Source organism: Sturnira hondurensis, unplaced genomic scaffold, assembly GCF_014824575.4.
Source record: "Sturnira hondurensis isolate 20B ecotype Veracruz unplaced genomic scaffold, ASM1482457v3 Scaffold0003874, whole genome shotgun sequence".
Lineage (NCBI taxonomy): Eukaryota > Metazoa > Chordata > Mammalia > Chiroptera > Phyllostomidae > Sturnira > Sturnira hondurensis.
In genome coordinates this window covers 3,031,324-3,051,430 of record NW_028076505.1, presented here as the reverse complement: position 1 = coordinate 3,051,430, position 20,107 = coordinate 3,031,324, and the positions used below count along the sequence as shown (strand labels likewise).

The window sequence follows — 20,107 nt, the reverse complement described above, 5'->3', positions numbered from 1 at the left end:
GTCGGGCAGGACAGGGCCCCTGACCCAGGCGAGCAGGCAGACGAGAACCAGTTGGGGTGTGGGGCAGACTGCGGGCACATATTCGCGCACAGTGAGACAGACCACGCAAGCCCCAGGGGGCGAGGGCTGACGGCGGTGGCACACTCGCGTGCAGTGGGACGAAACGCCTGGGCCCGGTGATGGCAGCAACTGCGGCACCGGTGAGGGCCGTGGCGGCAGGCGGCGGACAGGACGCCATAGTCCCTCTTTGACCCCGCCCCCACATACAGCGTCACAACCCAGCGACTTAGTTGCCCTGCAATACCGGTGAGTGCCATTGTCGCTCTTTGACCCCGCCCCCACATACAACGTCACAACCCAGCGACTTAGTTGCTCTGTTCTAGTGAACACTTTAGGGCTCTGATCCTGCTAAGGAACAGGCACGAACAACCCGAAAGATGGCACAAGAAGAACTCAAAGTCCCAGAGCCAGCCAATAACTCTAAGCGACTGACAAATTGCCGGCCTCTCAGAAGCACAGTTCAAGACACTATTTATCAGGGTGCTCGCAGAACTGGTAGACTATAGTCACAAATTAGAGGAACATATGAAGGCTAAACTAATTGAAATGAAGGGAGATGCACAGGAAACCAATAGTGATGGAAAGGAAACTGGGACTCAAATCAATGGAATGGACCAGAAGGAAGAACAAAACATCCCACCAGAAAGGAATGAAGAAATGAGAATTCAAAAAAATGAGGAGAGGCTTAGGAACCTCCAGGACATCTTTAAACGTTCCAACATCCGGATTATAGGGGTACCAGAAGGGGGAAAGAAACAGCCACGAGTGGAAAACGTATTTGAACAAATAATAAAGGAGAACTTCCCCAGTCTGGCAAAGGAAATAGACTTCCAGGAAATCCAGGAAGCTCAGAGAGTGCCAAAGAAGTTGGACCCAAGAAGGAACACACCAAGGCACATCATAATTACATTAGCCAAGACTAAAATGAAGGAGAGAATCCTAGAAGCAGCAAGGGATAAGGGGACAGTCACCTACAAAGGAGTACCCATCAGACTGTCAGCGGATTTCTCAAAAGAGACCTTACAGGCAAGAAGGGGCTGGAAAGAAGTATTCCAAGTCATGAAATCCAAAGACCTACAGCCAAGATTGCTTTATCCAGCAAAACTTTCATTTAGAATGGAAGGACAGATAAAGTGCTTCTCAGATAAGGTCAAGTTCAAGGAGTTCATCATCACCAAGCCCTTATTATATGAAATGCTAAAGGGACTTATATAAGAAAGAGATGATGAAAAATATCAACAGTGAAAGGACAGCAAACACACAGTTATTAACAACCACACCTAAAACAAAAGCAAACCAAGAGGACAGCTAGATCAGGAGTGGAACCATAGAAATGAAGAACACATGGAGGGTTAGAAACAGGGGGGTGGGAGGGGGAGAAGGGGGGAGAAGGCACAGAAAATAGCATAGATGGTAGGTAGAAAATAGATAGGGGGGAGGGCGAGAATAGTGGGGGAAATGTAGAATCCAAAGAACTTGAGACACGTGGTTATAAACTAAGGGGGGCAGAATGGTGGGGGAGGGAGGGTGCGGGTGGAAGGGATTGAAGGGGGGGAACAGAGCAACTGTAATGGTATAATCAATAAAATATATTTAAAAAAAAAAGAAATGGGCTTCAGACGCAATAACCCACAGTGCACAAAACCTCTCAGAAAACAGAGAAGAAAGTCTGTTTTGTCATGTTGCAATAGTGGGGTTAAGGAAACATGCCCGGAAGTTGACTTTGTTCTGTTTTCTGAACACTCTGAGGTCATGTTGGTAGTCTCTTAAAAAGCTAGACACACTCGTCATGGCCGCCAGCAACATCCCTCCCAGGTGCCCCTCAACACACCCTAAGTGGCACGTCCACAGTGAGACTTGCACAGCACTTACGGCAGCTTAGTCCCAATCTGGGAACCGTCACCTGCCCATCAACAGGCAAGTCCGAGGACGAGCCATGGACACTCACGAAATGGAACTCTACTCAGCAGCAGGAAAGGAAACAGCCGAACACGCGTGAATCTGAAACACGTGACACTGAGTGGAAGAGCCCACTCCCAAAGGAGCACACGCCACATGTGTTGCTGTGAAACTCTCGGAGAGGAGAGGACACGGCTTTGTGTGATGGTGTGTGTGGGCTGACTTAAAAGAGGCACAGGGAACTTTTCTGGGGTGCTGGAAGTGTCTTTTGTCTGGATCGGGGTGCGCTTCTGTCAAAGCCATCACCCTGGGCAATTTCACGTGTGTGGCTCATGGCTCTTCCAGGAGATGTGGACCCGTGGGGTCCTGCCTGGTCCCGTAAATGCCCGGAGGCAGGGGGCATTCTGAATGCCTGCCTCCTTGAGGTGCTGGCAGTAATGTCAGAGGTCATCGTCTTTACTACACTAGGTTCTTGGGCTGTGACCTGTGGGTTCCGGTGTTCCTGTTGGCCACCCACACCGAGCACAGAGAGGACCTGAGCGACACTGTGTCTGTTGGCTAGACCATCCCGAAGGGAGCAAGAACCCACTCTTCTGTGAAGGCACAGGAGAGAGGGAGGAGCCCCCCAAGCATTGCAGGAGAACAGTTAGCTCTCATTTCATACACTGCACTTTGTGTTTTAAAAATAAGGCAAGTCAGGATGACTAAGGCTATGATTAGAAAGCTGTCTGCAGTGAAGTTTCCCTAAAAATAGGGACTATTATTAAGAGGCTGTATTATCGCTCACACGCAACGCACTTGTGCTCCAATTTCAAGCATTGACTTCACTGGCAAGTGAAAATCGAGGCAGCGGTGCCTGCATGGTTTTAGCCTTCGGAAGCACCCGGGTTCCACTAAAGCTCAGCATTTCCAGAGAGGCGGAGCTTCAGCCCTTCACGAATACCCTGCAGGCAATTCTAAATGTCAGCTATCATTTCCTGAGCACTGACCGGGGCAGGTGCTGCGCTAAGCATTTTGCATCAATCACCTAATTTATCCTCTTAAGAACCATGCAGGTGAGGTGCGTGTCCTGTTTTCTGAACGCTCTGACGTGAGGTGCATGTCTGAATTCCCACTCTGTGGGGGGCACTGAAGGGCAGTGGGGTCAGGAGTTTTCCTGGGCCCATTTCACCCGCTGGCAAATGCACGAGAGCAGAGGGGTGGCCCTTTGTCTTAATCTCCTGGTGTCCCAGTCTACGGCTGTTAGGTTGGGCCTTCAAAAGCAGGCTGGAGCCGAGGAGTTGGGAGCCAGTGGTGTATTTGGGGGTGATCCCAGGAAACCCTTGGAGGGTGTGGGAATTGAGGCAAAGAAGGAAGTAAGCTCGCAGAGGGGGAATCAGGGAGAAGGTGATCTCTGGGGCAGCTGCCGCTCGTGGCTGGCTCTGGGGTCCCTCTGGTCAGCGGCATAGATGACGCTGGAGAACATTCGGTCCCACCTCGGGGCAAGGAGGCCAGCACTTGTCCGTCAGCTCCCTCTGTCGCCAGGGGGCCTGTGCTCCTGGGGGCCTGTGCTCCTGTGCTCCAGGCAGACACCCTCTGCGCTCCTGTCTCGCAGAGAGGAAGTCCACGGGCAGGTGGGGACTCCCCTTGACACTTTAGCAGACACACTTTTTGTTGTCCTTTCACTCAAAACCTTCCGATGCTGAGACAGTGATATGGCTCTTTGTGCTCTGCAGCACGGCTTGTTAGCAAACCTCTTTGTGGCTCCTAAGGTCCTGGGTTTGGGAGTGACTGAAATGACCCCGCCCACTGCCCACCTGTTGGGTCTCCATGAGGACGTGAAACCCAACCCTTCACCCCAAGTCCTCCCGGGGCACAGCTCAGTCCTCAAGACAGCCAGACCTACTCACTCTGGCTCTGGCTTTTGTTCAGTTCCTTCCCTTAAGGGGCCCCAAGTCCGTCTCCCATTGGTCCTCGTTGGGCTCCAAAGTTATACAGAATCCCCTTTATTCTTCCTCCGGGGACAATCTGGTAAGTATTTGCTCGTGGATGTCGGGCTCTCGAGTCTTCCCTCCCTGAACGAAGCCCATCTCTGTTTCATCCACCCCTCACTCAGGGGCATCGTTGCTCCTGGTCCTGTGTTCTGGATGGTGCCAAGTGGCCTTCTTCCTTCTTCTGGAATTCTGTCTTCGGGTTTCAGGGCTCAGCCCTTAGTCCCTCCTGCTCCTTCCCTCCCTCCTTGGTGAGCTCATCCAACCCCATAGCTACAAACACTTCCCACCCCCACGTCACATCCCCAGCTGAGGGCGAGCTCCAGGCTCCTCTCAACATCTCTCCTCAACATTGACCTTCGACAGCCAAACCATGTCCAATACCTCCCACACTGAGCTCCTCTCCCCTCTCTGTACCTGCACCACCCTCAGCACCACCCTCAACACCACCCTCATGGGGAGGGGGGTATCATTCCATCCTTTCAGTGGCTCAGGCCTGCCCCAGAGGCTTCCTTACTTTTCTTTCTTTCCATTGTCTATTCTCCTCAGGAAATAACCTTGACTCTTCCTTCAGAAGATGCCAGAATCTGACCACCCCTCACCACCTCCACTGCCCCCTCCCCCTTCTGGCATGGCCTTTACATGGACCCGCGAGGTGGCCCGTGATCTGCCCCAGCATCCCTCATCCTCATGCCCAAATGTCTGAGCTCCAAGTAGCCAGAGTGGAGGATGCCTGGGGGGCAGCCCAGTGCGGACCCAGGGGGGCTGGGCCTCAGCAGCAGGACTGAGCCATGCTGGGAGTGAGGGTCCTCCACAGCTGTTCGGGCAACCTTAAAATCGCATCTCAGAGGCATCAGACTGACTGGCGAGTAACCCAGCCGCCTGCCAGGGCACAGCCTGTGCTCTTTCAACGAGGGACACATAATCCAGATGATCAACAATATGACAAAAAATGCAAACATGGAACCAATGCAAAGAGATGAAGAAAAACATAACTGACTGGAGAAAGCAAAAACGCTAACAGTGTATCATGCTTTCTCTGTGAAAGCGGAAGCAGCATGAAGAACGAGGCGGGGACAGAAAGCGCACAGTGGTCCGGCCCTTACGCTGCCGAGAACACAGTCTAGAGACTGTGATAACTGAGGATACAGAACGTAAGACCAAGAGCAGCCACGGAGAAACACAATGACGGAGCGCAGGTCGCGGACTGAGAGCGGGGACAAAAATGGATTAAAGAAATCCTCATTATCCAAAAGGCATAGGAAAAGAGAGATAAATATCACAAAAGGATGAATGAGACAGGTAGAAAAATGAACAGCCAGGTGGTAGATGTAAACTCAAGCATACTGGTAATTGCCTTTCATGTAAATGGTTAAAAACTGAAATTGCCAGAATTGCTCAAAGCTACCTGTCAGAAATCCAGTTTAAAGGTGAAGACCAGATATACTACGAGTGAAAAGATGGAAAGGGGTACAGCACGCGAGCTCTGTGCGTAAGAAAGCCGGGTGGCCGTATTCACGTGAGATAAACAACACTTCAAAACAAGGAATACTACCAAGGATAAATGGCAAATCCCATACGGATAAAGGTGTAGGTCCATCAGGAAGACACCACGATCCTAAATAAATATGTGCCCAGTAACAGCAATTGAAAATGCATGAAGACAAAACTGAGAGAACTGGGAAAAGAAAGAAACGCATCCATGATATAGTGGATATTCCGGCCTCATCTTTCAGTCATCGGTAGAACAAGCAGACAAAAATCAGTAAAGGTGCAGGGAGCTTAAACCACAGCATCAACTAATCTGACTCAACAGCAGAACAGACAGTCACCACGGCATGCCGTGCATCTCAATAAATTGTTTAAAAAGACTAAAGTTACACAGGGTTTACTTTTGATCTCAATAGAATTAATAGAAACCAACAGCAGAGAGATAACTGGAAAACACCCAAATATTTGGAAATTTCATAGTATACTTCTAAATAACAAATGGAGCATAGAAGGGTCTACAAGGTCAATTAGAAAATATTCTGAACTGAGTAAAACCGAAAACACAACATGCCAGAATGTATGAGATACAGCTAAGGTAAGCATAGAGGGAGACCTGTAGGTTTAAATTACTATAAAAAAGGAGGGGGAGTGTGGGGGCGAGGGAGGGGGGTGGGTTTGGCTGGGGCGGGGAGTGGTGGGGGGAATCCGAAGACAGCTGTAACTGAACAACAATAAAACAATTTTAAAAGAGGAGAAAGATCTAAAATCAGTGATTTAAGTAAGCTTCCGCTTTTATTAGATAGAAGGAGAAGAGCAGATTAGTCTTGGAGCAAATTAGAAGGAAGGACATAAAAAAGGTAAGAGGGGAAATCCATGACATAGGAAAACAATAGAGAAAGCCAATGAAACCCAAGTTGGCTCTTTCAAAAAAGACATCAGTAATGTTTCTAAATCTCTACTTAGACTGATTAACTTAAAAGGGAGACGATATAAATTACTAATATCCTGGCTGAAAGCAAGGATTTCATTATTATCCTGTGGACGCAAGAAGGACCACAAAGGCGTATTTCAAACTCTGTCCGTCATGCCAATAAACTCTTAGATGAAATGGACACAATCTCTTAAAATGAACCCCCAAATAAACACAAAACCTGAGTATTCCTGTCTATTAAAAAAATCGCCCTGACTGGTGTGGCTCGGTTGGTGAGCGCTGTCCGGTAAAGCAGGACATCGTGGGTTCCAACACCCGGTCAGGGCACATGTCCGCGCTGCAGGCCACGGCAACTGACTGATGTTTCTCTCACACATCACTGTTTCTCTCCTTCTCTTTCTCCCTGTTTTCCCTTCTCTCTAAAATAAAAAAAAAAATAAAGAAATTGAACTCAAAATTTAAAACCTTCCCACAAAGAAACTCCAAACATGGATGGATTCACTGGGGATTCTATTAAGCTCTTAATGTAGAAATAAGGCCAACTCTATAAAAACTCTCCCAGAAAAATTTGCTTGTCTCCATCATGTTTCGTTCTTTTTCTGGGGTTTTGTTCTGTTCTTTCTTTCATTTGCACCATGTTTCTTTGTCTCCTCATTTTGGCAGCCTCTCTGTGCTTGTTTCTGTGTATGAGATACAGCTGCTCTGACTCCCTGTCTTGGTAGTGTGGTCTGTGTAGAAAAGCATACTGTTTAAGGTGGATGGGGCGGAGACTCAGGTAATTGCCAGGGCAGGACAACCTGTGTTACCACTTTGTGGCTCTGTGTAGAGAAGAACTCAGAGAAGGGACAGTGCTGCTGCCTGGCCTGCTGGGTTTTGTCCAGGAGGAAGCTGTCTCCCAGAAGAACAAAGAGTCCCAAACAAGATGGACCCAAAGAGGACCACACCAAGGCACATCGTAATTACAGTGCCAAAGGTTAAAGATAAACAGAGAATGTTAAAAGCAACAAGAGAAAAGGAAACAGTCGCCTACAAAGGAGTGCCCATAAGGCCATCAGCTGATTTCTCAAAAGAAACTTTGCAGGCTAGAGGGGACTGGCAAGAAGTATTCAAAGTTATGAAAGTCAAGGACCTGCATCCAAGATTGCTCTATGCAGCGAAGCTAATACTTAGAATGGAAGGGCAGACAAAATGCCTCCCGGACAAGGTCAAGCTAAAGGAGCTCATCATCACTGAACCATAACTATATGAAATGGTTAAAGGGACTCATTTAAGAAAAAGAACATCAGAACTATGAACATTAAAATGGCAACAAATTCATAAGTATCAACAATTGAATGTAAAAAAAAAAGAAGCATAAATTGGTAGGTACAGAGTATACACAGGGGAGGTTAAGAATAGTATAAAAAATGTAAAGCTGAAGAACTTGTATGCACGACCATGGACACGAACCAAAGAGCAGGATTGCTGGAGGGAAGGGGGGTACTGGGGAAAAAACTGGGACAATTGTAATAGGATAATCAATAAAATACGTTCCCCGCAAAATACATTTTTTTAAAAAAACTGTCCCAGAAAAACCATGAAGAGGCCTGGGAACACTCCCCGATTCATTGTATGAGGCCAGGTGAACATGGTAAGAAAAAAAACTATGGGCCAATATCCCTCATACACTTCACACAATATTTGCAAATTGGATCCAGAACAAAAAGAAAACATTCCAACAACAAACTCCACTGGGAATATAAAATTAGTTTAATGATTTAAAATCCATCAGTTAAGTTCACTATTAATAGGACGGAGGGGAAAAAAAGCCCCACAGGATTCTCTCAATAGAGGCAGAAAAAGCATTGGACACACTTCAACATCAATTTATAATTAAGACTCTCAATAAATTAGGAGCAGAAAGAAGGAAAAAAGCTCTCAACTTGATAAAGGACATCTAAAGAAAATTACAGCTAAAGTCATAACTGTTGTTGAAAGACTCTACACATTCCCTCTGCCGTTGAGTACAAAGCAAGAGTCTCTACTCTCACACCTTCCAGTCTTCTTTTGGGCTAATATTCTAGCCAGTACAATAAGGCAAGAAAAAGAAATAAAAAGCATCCAAATTTAAGAGCAAGAAGCAATTCTCTAAATGCAGAGGTAAAAAAATCAGAAAATCTATAAAAAAGTATTAGACCTAACGAGGGATAGTTCAGCTAGGTCAATACACGATAGCAATTATGTTTCTATAAACTAAAAGTTATTGGAAATTAAAATTTAAAAATCATTGACAATGGCATTAAAAATATGAAATACTTAGTAATAAATGTACCAACATATATTATGAACTTTACACTGACAACTATACCATATTATTGAGAGACATTAAAAGAAACCTAATTGAGAGATACACCACCATAGGCACGAATCAGAAGACTGAACATTAAGACAGTAATTCTTCCCAAATCGTTCCATATATTTAATCCAATTTCCATCAAAATCCCAGTAGGCTTTTCTTTTGGTAGCAACTGACGGACCGATTCTAAAATTCATTTGAAAATAAAAGGAACTTGGAATAAGCAAAACGTTTTTGAAAAAGGAAACTCTTGGACTTGAATTTCCTGAATTCAAGACTTACTATATAAATCTACAGTAATCAGGATGGCACAGCTTTATGTTAATGCAACGGAGCGGCGAGTCCTGAGAAAGCCTTGTACATATATGGCCAACTGATTTTTGACAAAGGTGTCATGACGATTCAATGTGGAAAAGGATTGTCTTTTCAACAAACACTCTGGAGGGAATGGGTATTTGTACAGAGAAAATGAACCTCGGGTCTTTTCTCTCCCATTTGAAGGTGGGCTAGACTTACAAGGCCAGAATGGCTTTTGTCCCAGAATGGGGGACATTCCATACAGGCTTCTCAAGAATGCCAAGTTCCTGACAACAAGGAAAGTCTGAGGACTCGTGACAGCAGAGAAGCCGGGGGCGATGTAATGACTGATGGCAACGTGGGAACGTGGGGAGTCTGTCTGCTGGGATGGAAAAGGCACGTCGGGAGAAAACTGGTGAAATCCCCCAAATGTACAGGATTTAGTTAATGATAATGTGAAAAAATTATGATTAAGTCAAGGGATTAATAAGCTTTTTATGTTCAACAGTATTTTTACAATAGAAAAAGTTAAAATTCATTTTCTATTCTAAATTTACTCTCAAGAGAACTGAATTGTTTTCTTTTTTTTATCCTCGCCGGAGGACATGCTTATTGATTTTAGGCAGAGGAGTAGGACGGGAGAGAGAGAAGAAGAGAAACACCGATGCAAGAGGCGTGGATGGGTTGCCTCTCACACGCTCCCTGACTGGGCACCAAACCCGGAACCCAGGCATGTGCCCTGACCGGGAATCAAACCACAGACCTTCTGGTTTACGGGACGACATTCCAGCCAACTGGGCCACACAAGCCTGAACTGTTTTCCTAAAGAGCTACTCAAGCAGAAAAGTGACTTAAAGCAATGAGTGCTCCTGGGTGAACATCATCACCTTAAAAATGAGAGGCAGGCACAGAGTCCGCAGTGCCCTACGAGCACCACCTGGCAAGGCACGGGTGGCCGCAAAGTCCTGCTCTGTAACCATCAAGCTTACAAAAATTAAAATTGCATGAACATTAAATTTTGAAGGGGTGCCCTGGCTGGTGTAGCTCAGTGGATTGAGCGCGGGCCTGCGAACCGCACGATTGCGGTTCGATTCCCAGTCAGGGCACATACCTGGGTTGCAGGCCAGTTCCTGGTTCCCGGCAGGGGACGCCCGAGAGGCAACCACACATTGATTTCTCTCTCTCTCTCTCTCTCCTTCCCTTCCCCTCTAAGATAAATAAATAAAATCTTAATAAATAAATAAATAAATAAATAAAAATTCTAAAAAAAAATTTTGAAGGGGAAAAATAAGCCTCAACTTTTGTCTCATACCACACACACAGATGAACTCAATATGGGTCACAGACCTGCAAAAGCTAAAACTATAAAACTGCTAGAAGAAAACATAGGAGAAAACTTCCTAATTATGGAATAAACAAGGATCCCTTAGATAGGACACAGAAAGCACAAACCCAAAAGGAATAATAAATTGATAAAGTAGGTCTAATCTGGCCCTGGCTGGTGTGGCTTGGTGGATTGAGCACGGGCCTGTGAAGCAAAGGGTCACCGGTTCAATTCCCAGTCAGGGCACATGCCTGGGTTGCAGGCCAGGTCCCCCCAGTAGGAGACACATGAGAGGCAACCACACGTTGATGTTTCTCTCCCTCTCTCCTTCCCTTCTCCTGTCTCTAAAAATAAATAAATAAAATATTAAAAAAAACCTAGGTCTAATCCAAGGTTAAGATTTCTGGGCATTAATTAAGAGACACTAATAAGACAATGAAAAGGCAACCTGCAGACTGAGAGAAAATATTGTAATGCGTATGGGACAAAGGGTGTGCGTCCCAGATCCATCGGGCACGCTCACAGCTCAGTAATAAGAGGGAAGCAACCACCACCAGCACCAAATCCGAAGGCCTCAGACAGACACTTCATTGAAGAATGATTATGAATGACCAGTAAATACTTGAAAGACACACACTGTCACTCACCACTAGGAAAACACGAATTAAAACCGAATGCAATTCTACCACACACCCATTAGAAAGAGTAACATAAAGACTGCTCCTACCAAGTGCTGGGGACGCGTGGAACAACTGCGACCGCCCACACGGTGCGGGTGGGCATGCAAGCTGGTGTCGCCACTTTGGAAAAACTGACATGCAATTTTTAAAAATAAAGTGAAACATCTACTGCACCATATGACCCATAAACCCCACGGAAAGGAAAATACACGTCCTCACATATTCTCACAGCAGCCCTATCCATGAAACCCCAGACTGGGGACAGCCCAGATGCCCTTCAGCAGGTGACTGCAGGAATCAGCTGTGGCCCTTCCCCCCATGGAACAGGCCTCCCCAGTAAAACGGACTGACCTACTCAGCACCCAGGCAAGGGGAGAAGAGCACGCAGTGTGCAATTTCTTTTATCCGATTCTCTTCAAAAGACAAATCTCATTCATGGTGTTGGAAAGCAGGTGGGTTGCTGATGGAGGGGGTTAGTGGGAGGGGAAACAAAAGACCTTTTCCAGGTAATATAAATGCCGTGTGTCTTGGTTTTGGTGCTAGTTACAGGGGTGTCTACGTTTTCCAAAGCTCATCAAAATATGTGCTCCAATAGGAGCTCTGGCTTATGCATGAGGCATGCCGAAGTGAGAGGGAGAAAAGGTCCAAAAGGAAGTGGGATTTTAAAGAGCAGCGCCACTGACTGAGTGAGCCATCCTGGGGGCGGCCGGCTGCAAGTGGCCCACCTGTGTGGCTCACAGTCTGAATGGGCAGGCCAGGCACGGCCCGGGAGAGGACAAGAGTGGACCATCGCCCAGTGTCTGCTCAGTCTTTGGAGAGAGGGTGGGGGCTTTAAACTTCCTCAGCAGTTGTCATGAGCAGAGTGTAAGGTTGTCCCTGCCGCTGCGTATGGCTGTAGGTCCTGCAGGAGTGGGGGCTTTAAATGCTAATGTGCAACCGATAGCGATTCACCCCATGGGTAGCCTGGAGCCTTCTGTTCTTCTTTTAACTGTTAAAATGATAGCGGGGCCTTACCAGAGAGTTGCTTGATGGCCACAGGTCTCACTTTGTAGGGAGTGCTGCAAGAGAGAAGACAGTTCACCGTGAGATGCCGTCCAAGTCGGTGGTGGCTCATCTGGTCCCTGAGATAAGCTCTCCCGCGAATTAGAATTCAGGGGATTAGGTGTGTGTATGTTTTCTTTAATTAGTTCCTTTGGCTGTTCCTTGTTCAGAAGAATTCTAAATAGTTTTAGCATATGAGTTAAATGATGAACTTCCCTACAATGTTCCTATCTGGCCAATAAAACCAATCTTGTCCTCGGTGCCACGGTGGCTGCTCAGGGTGGAGTCCAGCTGGGGTGGCGGGGACTCAGCCGCTGACCGGGGCGGGCGGGCTCTCCCTCCTCTCCATGTGGCTCCAGATGTGGCTGCATCTCCCAGGGCCGCCACAGAGGGTGGGATCAATGACTCCATTGAAAATACACTGGCATCTTGTATTTTCGCCACCCCAGATATCATGAGACCTCCCCAGACAGAATGGGGAGAGACTACAGGGAAAGACAATTAAGCCAATGGAAAGTAGGCAAAGAATGGAAAGAAGCAATAGCTATCATTGGGGGAAAAAAAAAGGAAAGAAGGAAGGAAAGACTAACCTTAAGACTGAGGCCACCAGGCACCGGGAAGCGGGCTCTCACAAGTGTTGCTGGTGCAAGTGTGGCCTGCCACACCCCTGGGAAAGCAAGCTAGTGACACCAACCAGAATTTAAGTTACAGAACCCTTTGTGGATCTGGGAGCAGATGACGTGTGAGACACGGCTGGAGACACAATGTCAAAGCCGAAGCTGTCCCGAATCGGGCACATGGCAAGGAAGCAGGGTCCTCTGGAAGAGACAGTGCTGCTGAGAAAATCGAAGGCAGCAGGAAAAGAGAGAGACCACAGACGAGATGGACGGAGTCCATGAAAGAAGCCAGAGGCCGAGACCACGGGAGCTAGGCAGGCCTGCAGAGCACAGGGCAGGCTGGCTGCCACTCACTCACAGGGTGGCGGGGAGCCAGAGCAGACTCCATGGCTTGCGACAGCAATCCGTGGTCTCACTCGTGAAGTTGGGAACAGACAAAAGGTCACCTGCAGATGTCATTTGTCCCGTGCATTCACTGGGTCACTCCTCCCTTCGGTGACTTGTTCACCGAGGGCTCACGGTGAGCAGGTCCCAGTGATGGAAAGGTGAGCAAGACAAAAAGACGCTGCTGTCCTCCTGGGCCTGCCCTCCATGTTCACGTGCAGGTTGAAAGGACATGTCTGACCATGGTTCGAAAGGCTGGCATGGAAATACTGTGGGCCGTCTTCACAGGGGACAGGTGATGCATTAGCTATCCTGGGGAGGGTTGCTCAGGGGTTAAAGATGACCCGGAGGGATTCCATGGGGAACAAGGCTGGCTCCACACAGGGGTGGGGAGTAGGGGGTGGGGAGGGACAGAGGCGAGTGTCTTGGTTGAGGACAGACGTCCCATGGATGGGACTCAGGGGCAAACTTAGGCAGAGACCCTTCCATCGCCACACAATCCCAAATGGATCCCGACACTCCCTGCAAAGCCACCGCAGCTGTGAAAGTGTGCGGAGGCAAACCTCTCGTGGGTGAACTGGGGGACAGGAACCTGAACTGGTAACTGAAGCGAAGGTGGGTGTGGGACCGGGCAGTGAGACAGAATGTGCCAACTCGTGACCCACAGATGTCGGTGTTGAGAATCCCCAAGATTCACCTTGGCTCCTTGATCCCCATCCTGACTTGGAACAGCGGGGCCACCACGACCGAATCAACTCCTGGCTCATCTACAATCAGCAGACTCTCGTCTGTCTCTTCCTCAACAACAAAATAGATGCAAATTACTCTTGGGATCCACTGGCCTTGAACTTCTGTGGAATTCGTCTTTTTCAAAAACACTACCCACCTCTTTTCAAACAGGCTGAGTGGGGAAGGCGCCCCGCTGGGACCCAGAGGGCCTGTTTCCCAGGCTGGGGGATGGCTGCCCATGCCATCCTCGTGGGCCCTTCACCCACCAGAATGCTACACGTGTGACACCTTGGCTGGACCAAGAAACCAAAGGAGGGCTTGTGCGCTGGCACACGTGCTGTGACACTCTGGACCCCTCCTCTCTCCACGCCCCAGTTTTTCTCACGCCACGTGAGCAACTGTCTCTCTCCTCTGAGGAGGCTCTTGAAGCCACTGTGGCAGAAATGGATGGGGTGGCATTGTCTAGGAGCAACACCTTTGTCAGCTGGTCACCAGGGGGTCCAGAATGGTCCCCTGTCCAGAAACGAGCGTTGGGCCAGATGGCTGGGTGTTGGGCCAGAAACGAGCGTTGGGCCGGAACATTATCTGAACAAAATTGGGAAGTGTCTCTTTTTGCTTGTTGGTCGTTAGGGATCAGGGTTGCTGGGTAATCAATCGCCTTTCTAACCAGCTCCTGAGAGAATGGAAGCCACTCAGCCCACTGTTAGAATCAGAGCCCCTGACTTGCGTCCGCAGGTTGCAGGTTATTCACAACGCTGGTCTGGACCTTCTCTGACTGGATGGAACAGCCAGGGGCCTGGAGAGGGGAGGGGCCTTCGGCGGGTTCTCGCCTGTTGGCACAGAGCTCTGAGGGGCGCTCAGGTGTCTGTGGAGGGAAGGCAAGTGGCCTGGTGTGGCAGTGGCCCTCAGGCCATCGTGCATGTGGACACTGGTATTTTGAGGAGGAATTGGGCCACTCTGACGGAGGAGTCTGGATGACGTCCTGCAGCTAACATGCCCTTGAGCATGCCTCGCTGGGGCACGGCGCAGGAAAGCCGTGCTGGGGGGCCGATTTTTCCAGAAGGTGGATAGGACTTGACCACAGGGTAATTGGAGGCACAGACCCGGAGTCTGTGCATGGGGAGCTGGGGCGAGATGGGACGGTCTGAGCTAGGGGTCGCTGAGCCGGCTAAGGAAGGCATTGAGGCGGGACGTATTTTAAAGGAAGACCCAGAAGGTCATGGAGTTTGGTTTGAAATGAGCCACAGCTTTCAGACAGAAGAGATGGGACACCTGGAACCCCCGGGTCTGATCGGTCAGGAGCCCTTGGAGTCTGGGGATGACATCACGAACAGCCCACCCTGTGATTGGGAGATGGGGGGCGATGGTGGCACTGGCATCCAGCCCTTCCCACCAGATAGGTCCTGAGCCTGAGGCTGGGGGACGGGGAGGTGAGGAGGCCAAGTCGAGAGGCTGAAAGTGTCTTCAGAAGCGGAGGAAGCTCGAGGGTTACAGGCTGACTCACTTCACCATTGACCTGGCCGTTGTTGCTAAGAAGAAACAAAATGAACCCCACTCGTCTCCTGGAAGGGAAGGCCCTGGCTACTGGAGGGCTGAGCACCAGCCTGGGGGTGAGAGTCACCCCTCAGGGCTTCCACACTTTTTATCAGCGGTTCTCACCTGGGGCTACAAGGGGAGCTTTAAAAATCCCTCACTAATTCCCCGTTAATGGGTCCTCACTCCCATTTATCTGGACTAGTTAATGCTGTGTGTTTAGAATGGAGAGGACCTCCCCCACGGTGACGAGAAGGAGAGGAATGAAGGGGACAGGGAGGCCATGCTGGGGGCTGCTCAGATGTGACTCGGGGAGAGATGAGCCAGCTGGGGACACCTCTGAGGGCACCGCCTGTCACAGGTGAGAGTGTGAAGTAGACAGAGACGGGGGAGAGTCCAGCGGAGGCGGCAGGTCCCCAAGTGGGAAAGGTCACACATCCAACATGGGGAGAAGGCAAGGGGCTGAGGGTGGAGGGAAGCACAGTGGCTAGAAGAGGGGTTCTGCTGGAGTCCTGACCGACACCCTCACCGTTGCCCAGGAATCTGCAGAAATGCCTATTCTGGGCCCAGACCTGGAGGGTCAGAACCTTGTGGGGGTGAGAGGGCAGGGAGGGACGCTCTGCTGCCACAAGCCGCCCCCCACCCCCAGCCTGGGGGTGCTGACCACCACTGGGCAGAGGCTGGTGGCCTTTGGGTGACGACCAACAGCTCTGTGAAGAGAAGGTGGTAGATACCTCACGGACCAGGGTTTCCCACCTCAGACCACTGACGCTGGGCAGCCTGTTTCCACGGGGAGCCGTCCTGGGCACGGGGGACATGCCGCTGTACCCTGACCTCCGCCCATGGGATGCCCGCTTGTGACAGCCATAATGTCTCCGGACGTGGCCAGATGTCCCCCCCCTCCCCCACCAACCCCCACTGAGAAGTGCTGGCACAGAATAGAGCAGCAAACCAGGGACAATGAGTGACCAAGTCTGAACAGACAGACCGCAGACAAATTGCTTCAAATGAATTCAGGAAAAACTCGGTTTCGCTCAGAGGCCAGCCTGTGCGGACAAGGCTTTGGTTTGAGTGACAAGATCACTCTTGTCTTGTGGGCAAGTCATGGTGATGTGTCAACTGTCCTTTGGAAGTGAACTGGCGCTTATGCTGAGATTGACAAGAATGTCACTGAGATTGAGAAGAATTTCCTGCTCCTTAAAGAGGGAGCCAATTAGCACCACTCCTTCCGGGGAGCCTGGAGCCCATCACCGGGAGGCAGAAGCTCCTGATGGGTGAGATCAAGGAGGCTGATGGGCAAGGTGTCCGGGTGCACAGGGAAGGCCAGAGCCGGCCAGTCTCCTAGGGTTTTGTATCCCCCCACCCCAGGGTGCTAACTGGCCTGTTCCCTGCCCCAAACTCTTGGCTGTTCTCTGTCCTCAGGGGGACAGCACCCTTGCCTGGGGTTGGGGGGTCTGCACCCTGCCTAGTGGGGTGGTGGAAGGCTGGCTTCTGTGGGCAGGAGGAAGCAGAGCAGGTGTCTGTCCCTGGACGCCCAGGTGTGTATGTACCCAGGGTGGGGTGAGCCTGCAGGGGAGGTCCGGGGCCCCGACCATGGGGAGCCCAAACATTTCCCAGCTGCCACGAAGCAGCTGCGAGCCCTCCAGCAGCTGAGTGCGGGAGGGGTTGCCTGGCGCTGGCTCTGTCCTGGGAACTCAGAAAAGCTGGCGTGGCTCCATTGATGGGACACCCCACGGACTGGACTGACACAGGTCTCTTAGGACCAGGAGACACGGACTAGGGACCCCAGGCATACTCCTGTTCCCTGCAGAGAATGCAGTTCAAGCCCTGCCTTGCCCAGCTGCTCGGGTGGAGCGGAGACTGCTGGGGACTCTGCAGGCTGCTGGGTGGAGGGGCCGGCCGGGGTGGAGTGGCCCTGGCTCTGAGTCCTTGTCCTTTTTTTTCTCTGGCCACATGCAGCTGGACTTTACCAAGTGGACTTACATTCACAAATGTGTTCATTGCAGACCCCCTCCCAGGCCCTCCCCTTCACCTCCTAGCCAGGGCTCCCTCCCCTCCCCAGTGCAGAGAGGAATTCTGCGGGCAGGATTTCATCAACACCAGGATTCGTTCCACTGGGAAAACTCTGCCTCAGGGGTGCCGGTCAGCTGATGTCCTGCTCCCCTTACTGAGGTGGACAGGGGGTGGTGGTTAACATAGGGTCCCCAGGGCTGGTTCCATTACTCATCACTCAGCCCCCAAGCCTCAGTTTCCCCATCTATGAAGTGGTAACAACACTAATCCAAGCTCCCGGGGCTCCTGCTGGGAACTGGACGTGGAGCTCTGGCACGCTCCCGGCACACTCACAGTGGTCACCATCTCGGTAAGGAAGCTGCCGAACGAAGCCTCCTTCCCCGTCCCTCCCACCTTCAGTTTGAATTCGGACTTCTCCAGCAGCAAATTACAAAAACCACCACAGAGATGCTCGTCTGGGCGGGGAGAAATGTCAGAGACACCACGGAGGAGGCAGAATGGGGCAAGGCCGCCGGTGGCTTACCGTTCGGAATTTGCGGGCATAGTGGGGTCGATGGAGACCATGGCGTCATCCGTGGTCAGCAGGGAGATGGTCGTGTTCCTGGAAGACACGCCGTGTCAGTGCCTCCACCTAGGACGGACTCTCTGGGGCGCCCCCTCGAAGGGGCCTCATGCGAGACAGGAGCCCCGTCACCCAAGGCCAGGGACTCACCCTTCAGACCCAAGGCTCTGTTTGTAAACAAAGCGGAAGGCTGAGCAGTCCTAACTCTCCATAGACTTTCAAGTAACTTCAAATGGGAATTGGAGAAAGTCTAATTTACTGAGTTGGAAGTTTAAGTAAAACCGGAGTAGAATGGAAAGAGCACCGCATCGGCTCACGATGGATTTGGTCTGCCGTCCCACTGCACCCCTTTGGGAGCCCACCTAAGCGGGCACGATTTCTCCAATGGAGGTGGAGAAACAGCTGCAGGTGGGTAAGGTGGGCCTTCCTGCAGCCCCTCACCCCAGGGTGGGCGTTGCCTGGACGGCGCTCCGGGCGCTGTCTGCTCTTCAGCTGTGTGTGTGCAAAACCTGTGCAACGGTGCGGACGTGGCACTCAGATTCGGGCTGTCCTGAAGAACAGTATGTGTGCATTTCTTAGTGCGGTGCTTGTGAGGGACGCCCAATCTCTGGGCTATTTCTGCTGCTTCAAAGTGCCTGCCGTTTGCTGTCATTTCAGTTCCTTTTCTCTTGGGTCTGTGAAAGCCTCCCATGGTGCTTTTCGGTCACCTCCTTGACTCGGATTCTGAGTTTAAAGGTAACTGTCACGCCCAAGCTACTCTGGATAGCTTCACAGTCAAAAAGTCACAATCAAAAAGGAAAGCGCACTTGCTCCAATGCACTGCTGATGTGGGAAGATAATTCTCACGGAATTCTGATGGTTCCGTAAGGCAGAGAACTGGCCTTTTGGACTTATTTCAGAAGTCAGTCTTTCCCCAAATATGGATCTGCTGTGATGCCCCCCGAGACAGGAGACACCTGCTGGACAGTTTGGGGACGGGGGACCAAAGCCAAACACGGCCACCCTCCTTCATTCTTTCTGCAAAATCAAATGAATAAACGATAGAAAAAGAAAACTCCCGATGGTATCTGCTGCCTAACTCTGCCCAGTGGTGTCCTGCTCGGGGCACAGCGGTGCCTGCTGGCGCCTGTGGGCAGGCTGTGGCCGAAACCCCCAGGGTCCCGCTGCGAGGTGGGCCCGTGGGCCCTCCACTCCTCTCACCTCTCCCTTCCCTCCTCCTTGGGGGACCCGCCCGTCCCAGGTGCCTTCCCGTCAAGCTGAACGGAAAGATGTGGAGGCAGAATGGCGCCTTCCTGCAGGCCGAGGCCGGCCCACTCACCGCGGCAGGCCGGTGGCGATGCAGAAGAGGTCCATGATGTCGCTGGAGTTGCAGTACCTGCTGAAGACCACCTGCAAGGTAGAGGGACAGGCCGTGAGGAGCGGCAGAGCGGGCGGCCGGCTTCCATGCTGACGTCGGAGTCCGCAGGTTGCTTTTAAAAAGAAAGAAAATGTAACCTCGGGCACTTGACTGTTACACAAAACACTCCTCACTCAGTGCATGTAGAGAGCTGTGACAAACCTCATTCCTTTGTCACTGGAAAGGGTTGTAAAACCAAAGCTACCACCCTGTGAACACCACATACCTGTCACCTGGGGTGTCTGACTCACTGGAGACAACCTTGGCTTAGTGACATCTCATCACAGGGAGTCCCCAGTGGCCTCAGGAAGGCTATTATGTGTAAAGCAAATCTTTAAAAGGTCTTTACTTAGAAAAAATTGTCTTTTAGGACTGGGGCTGAGGTGGCATGACTAAATCAAAGAGGAAATCACAGCGAGTAGGGATGTGGAATGAGTCACGCGGCGTGACCGCCTGGGTGCTGGTCCAGCCCACCGAGGAGAACCACTGGCACTAGCACCTTCTGTCCAAGGGGTCTTGAGTCCCACCCCGGGGAACCCCCAAGTACAGTGAGGGAGGTGGTCTTCAAGGCTGGACAGCACAGGGGATGGTCTATACTGTAGCCCTCTTTGCCATGAGCCTGGCAGAGAAGCAAGCCTGAGTGGGTGGTGATTTTTCAGTTAATATCAGTTCGCATCTTCCTTTATTGGAAACAGTTAAATATAATGAGCAGATATTTCCTCCCATAAAGGCAGCTGTTCTGTGACTAACACCACTTCCTGTGTGCCGACTGCCTGGCCACACTGAGACAAAGTCACTGTCAGTGACGGTGCCCTTGGTCTGCCCTGTCCACCCTGCAGCCGCGG

At 50.6% G+C, this 20,107-nt stretch overlaps 1 protein-coding gene across 2 annotated transcripts in view; it reads right to left on the bottom strand.

Annotated features, from left to right (window-relative positions):
* Nucleotides 1-20,107, bottom strand: part of PDE9A (phosphodiesterase 9A) — a 91,793-nt gene that overhangs the window by 50,455 nt on the left and 21,231 nt on the right. For both annotated transcript variants that reach the window (XM_037043037.1, XM_037043038.1), the window contains exons 2-4: nucleotides 19,185-19,255; nucleotides 17,828-17,905; nucleotides 12,002-12,045 (exon numbers count right to left, since the gene is read on the bottom strand). In XM_037043037.1, coding sequence (XP_036898932.1) covers nucleotides 12,002-12,045; nucleotides 17,828-17,905; nucleotides 19,185-19,255 — 193 coding nt within the window. The remainder of the gene's footprint in view (nucleotides 1-12,001; nucleotides 12,046-17,827; nucleotides 17,906-19,184; nucleotides 19,256-20,107) is intronic.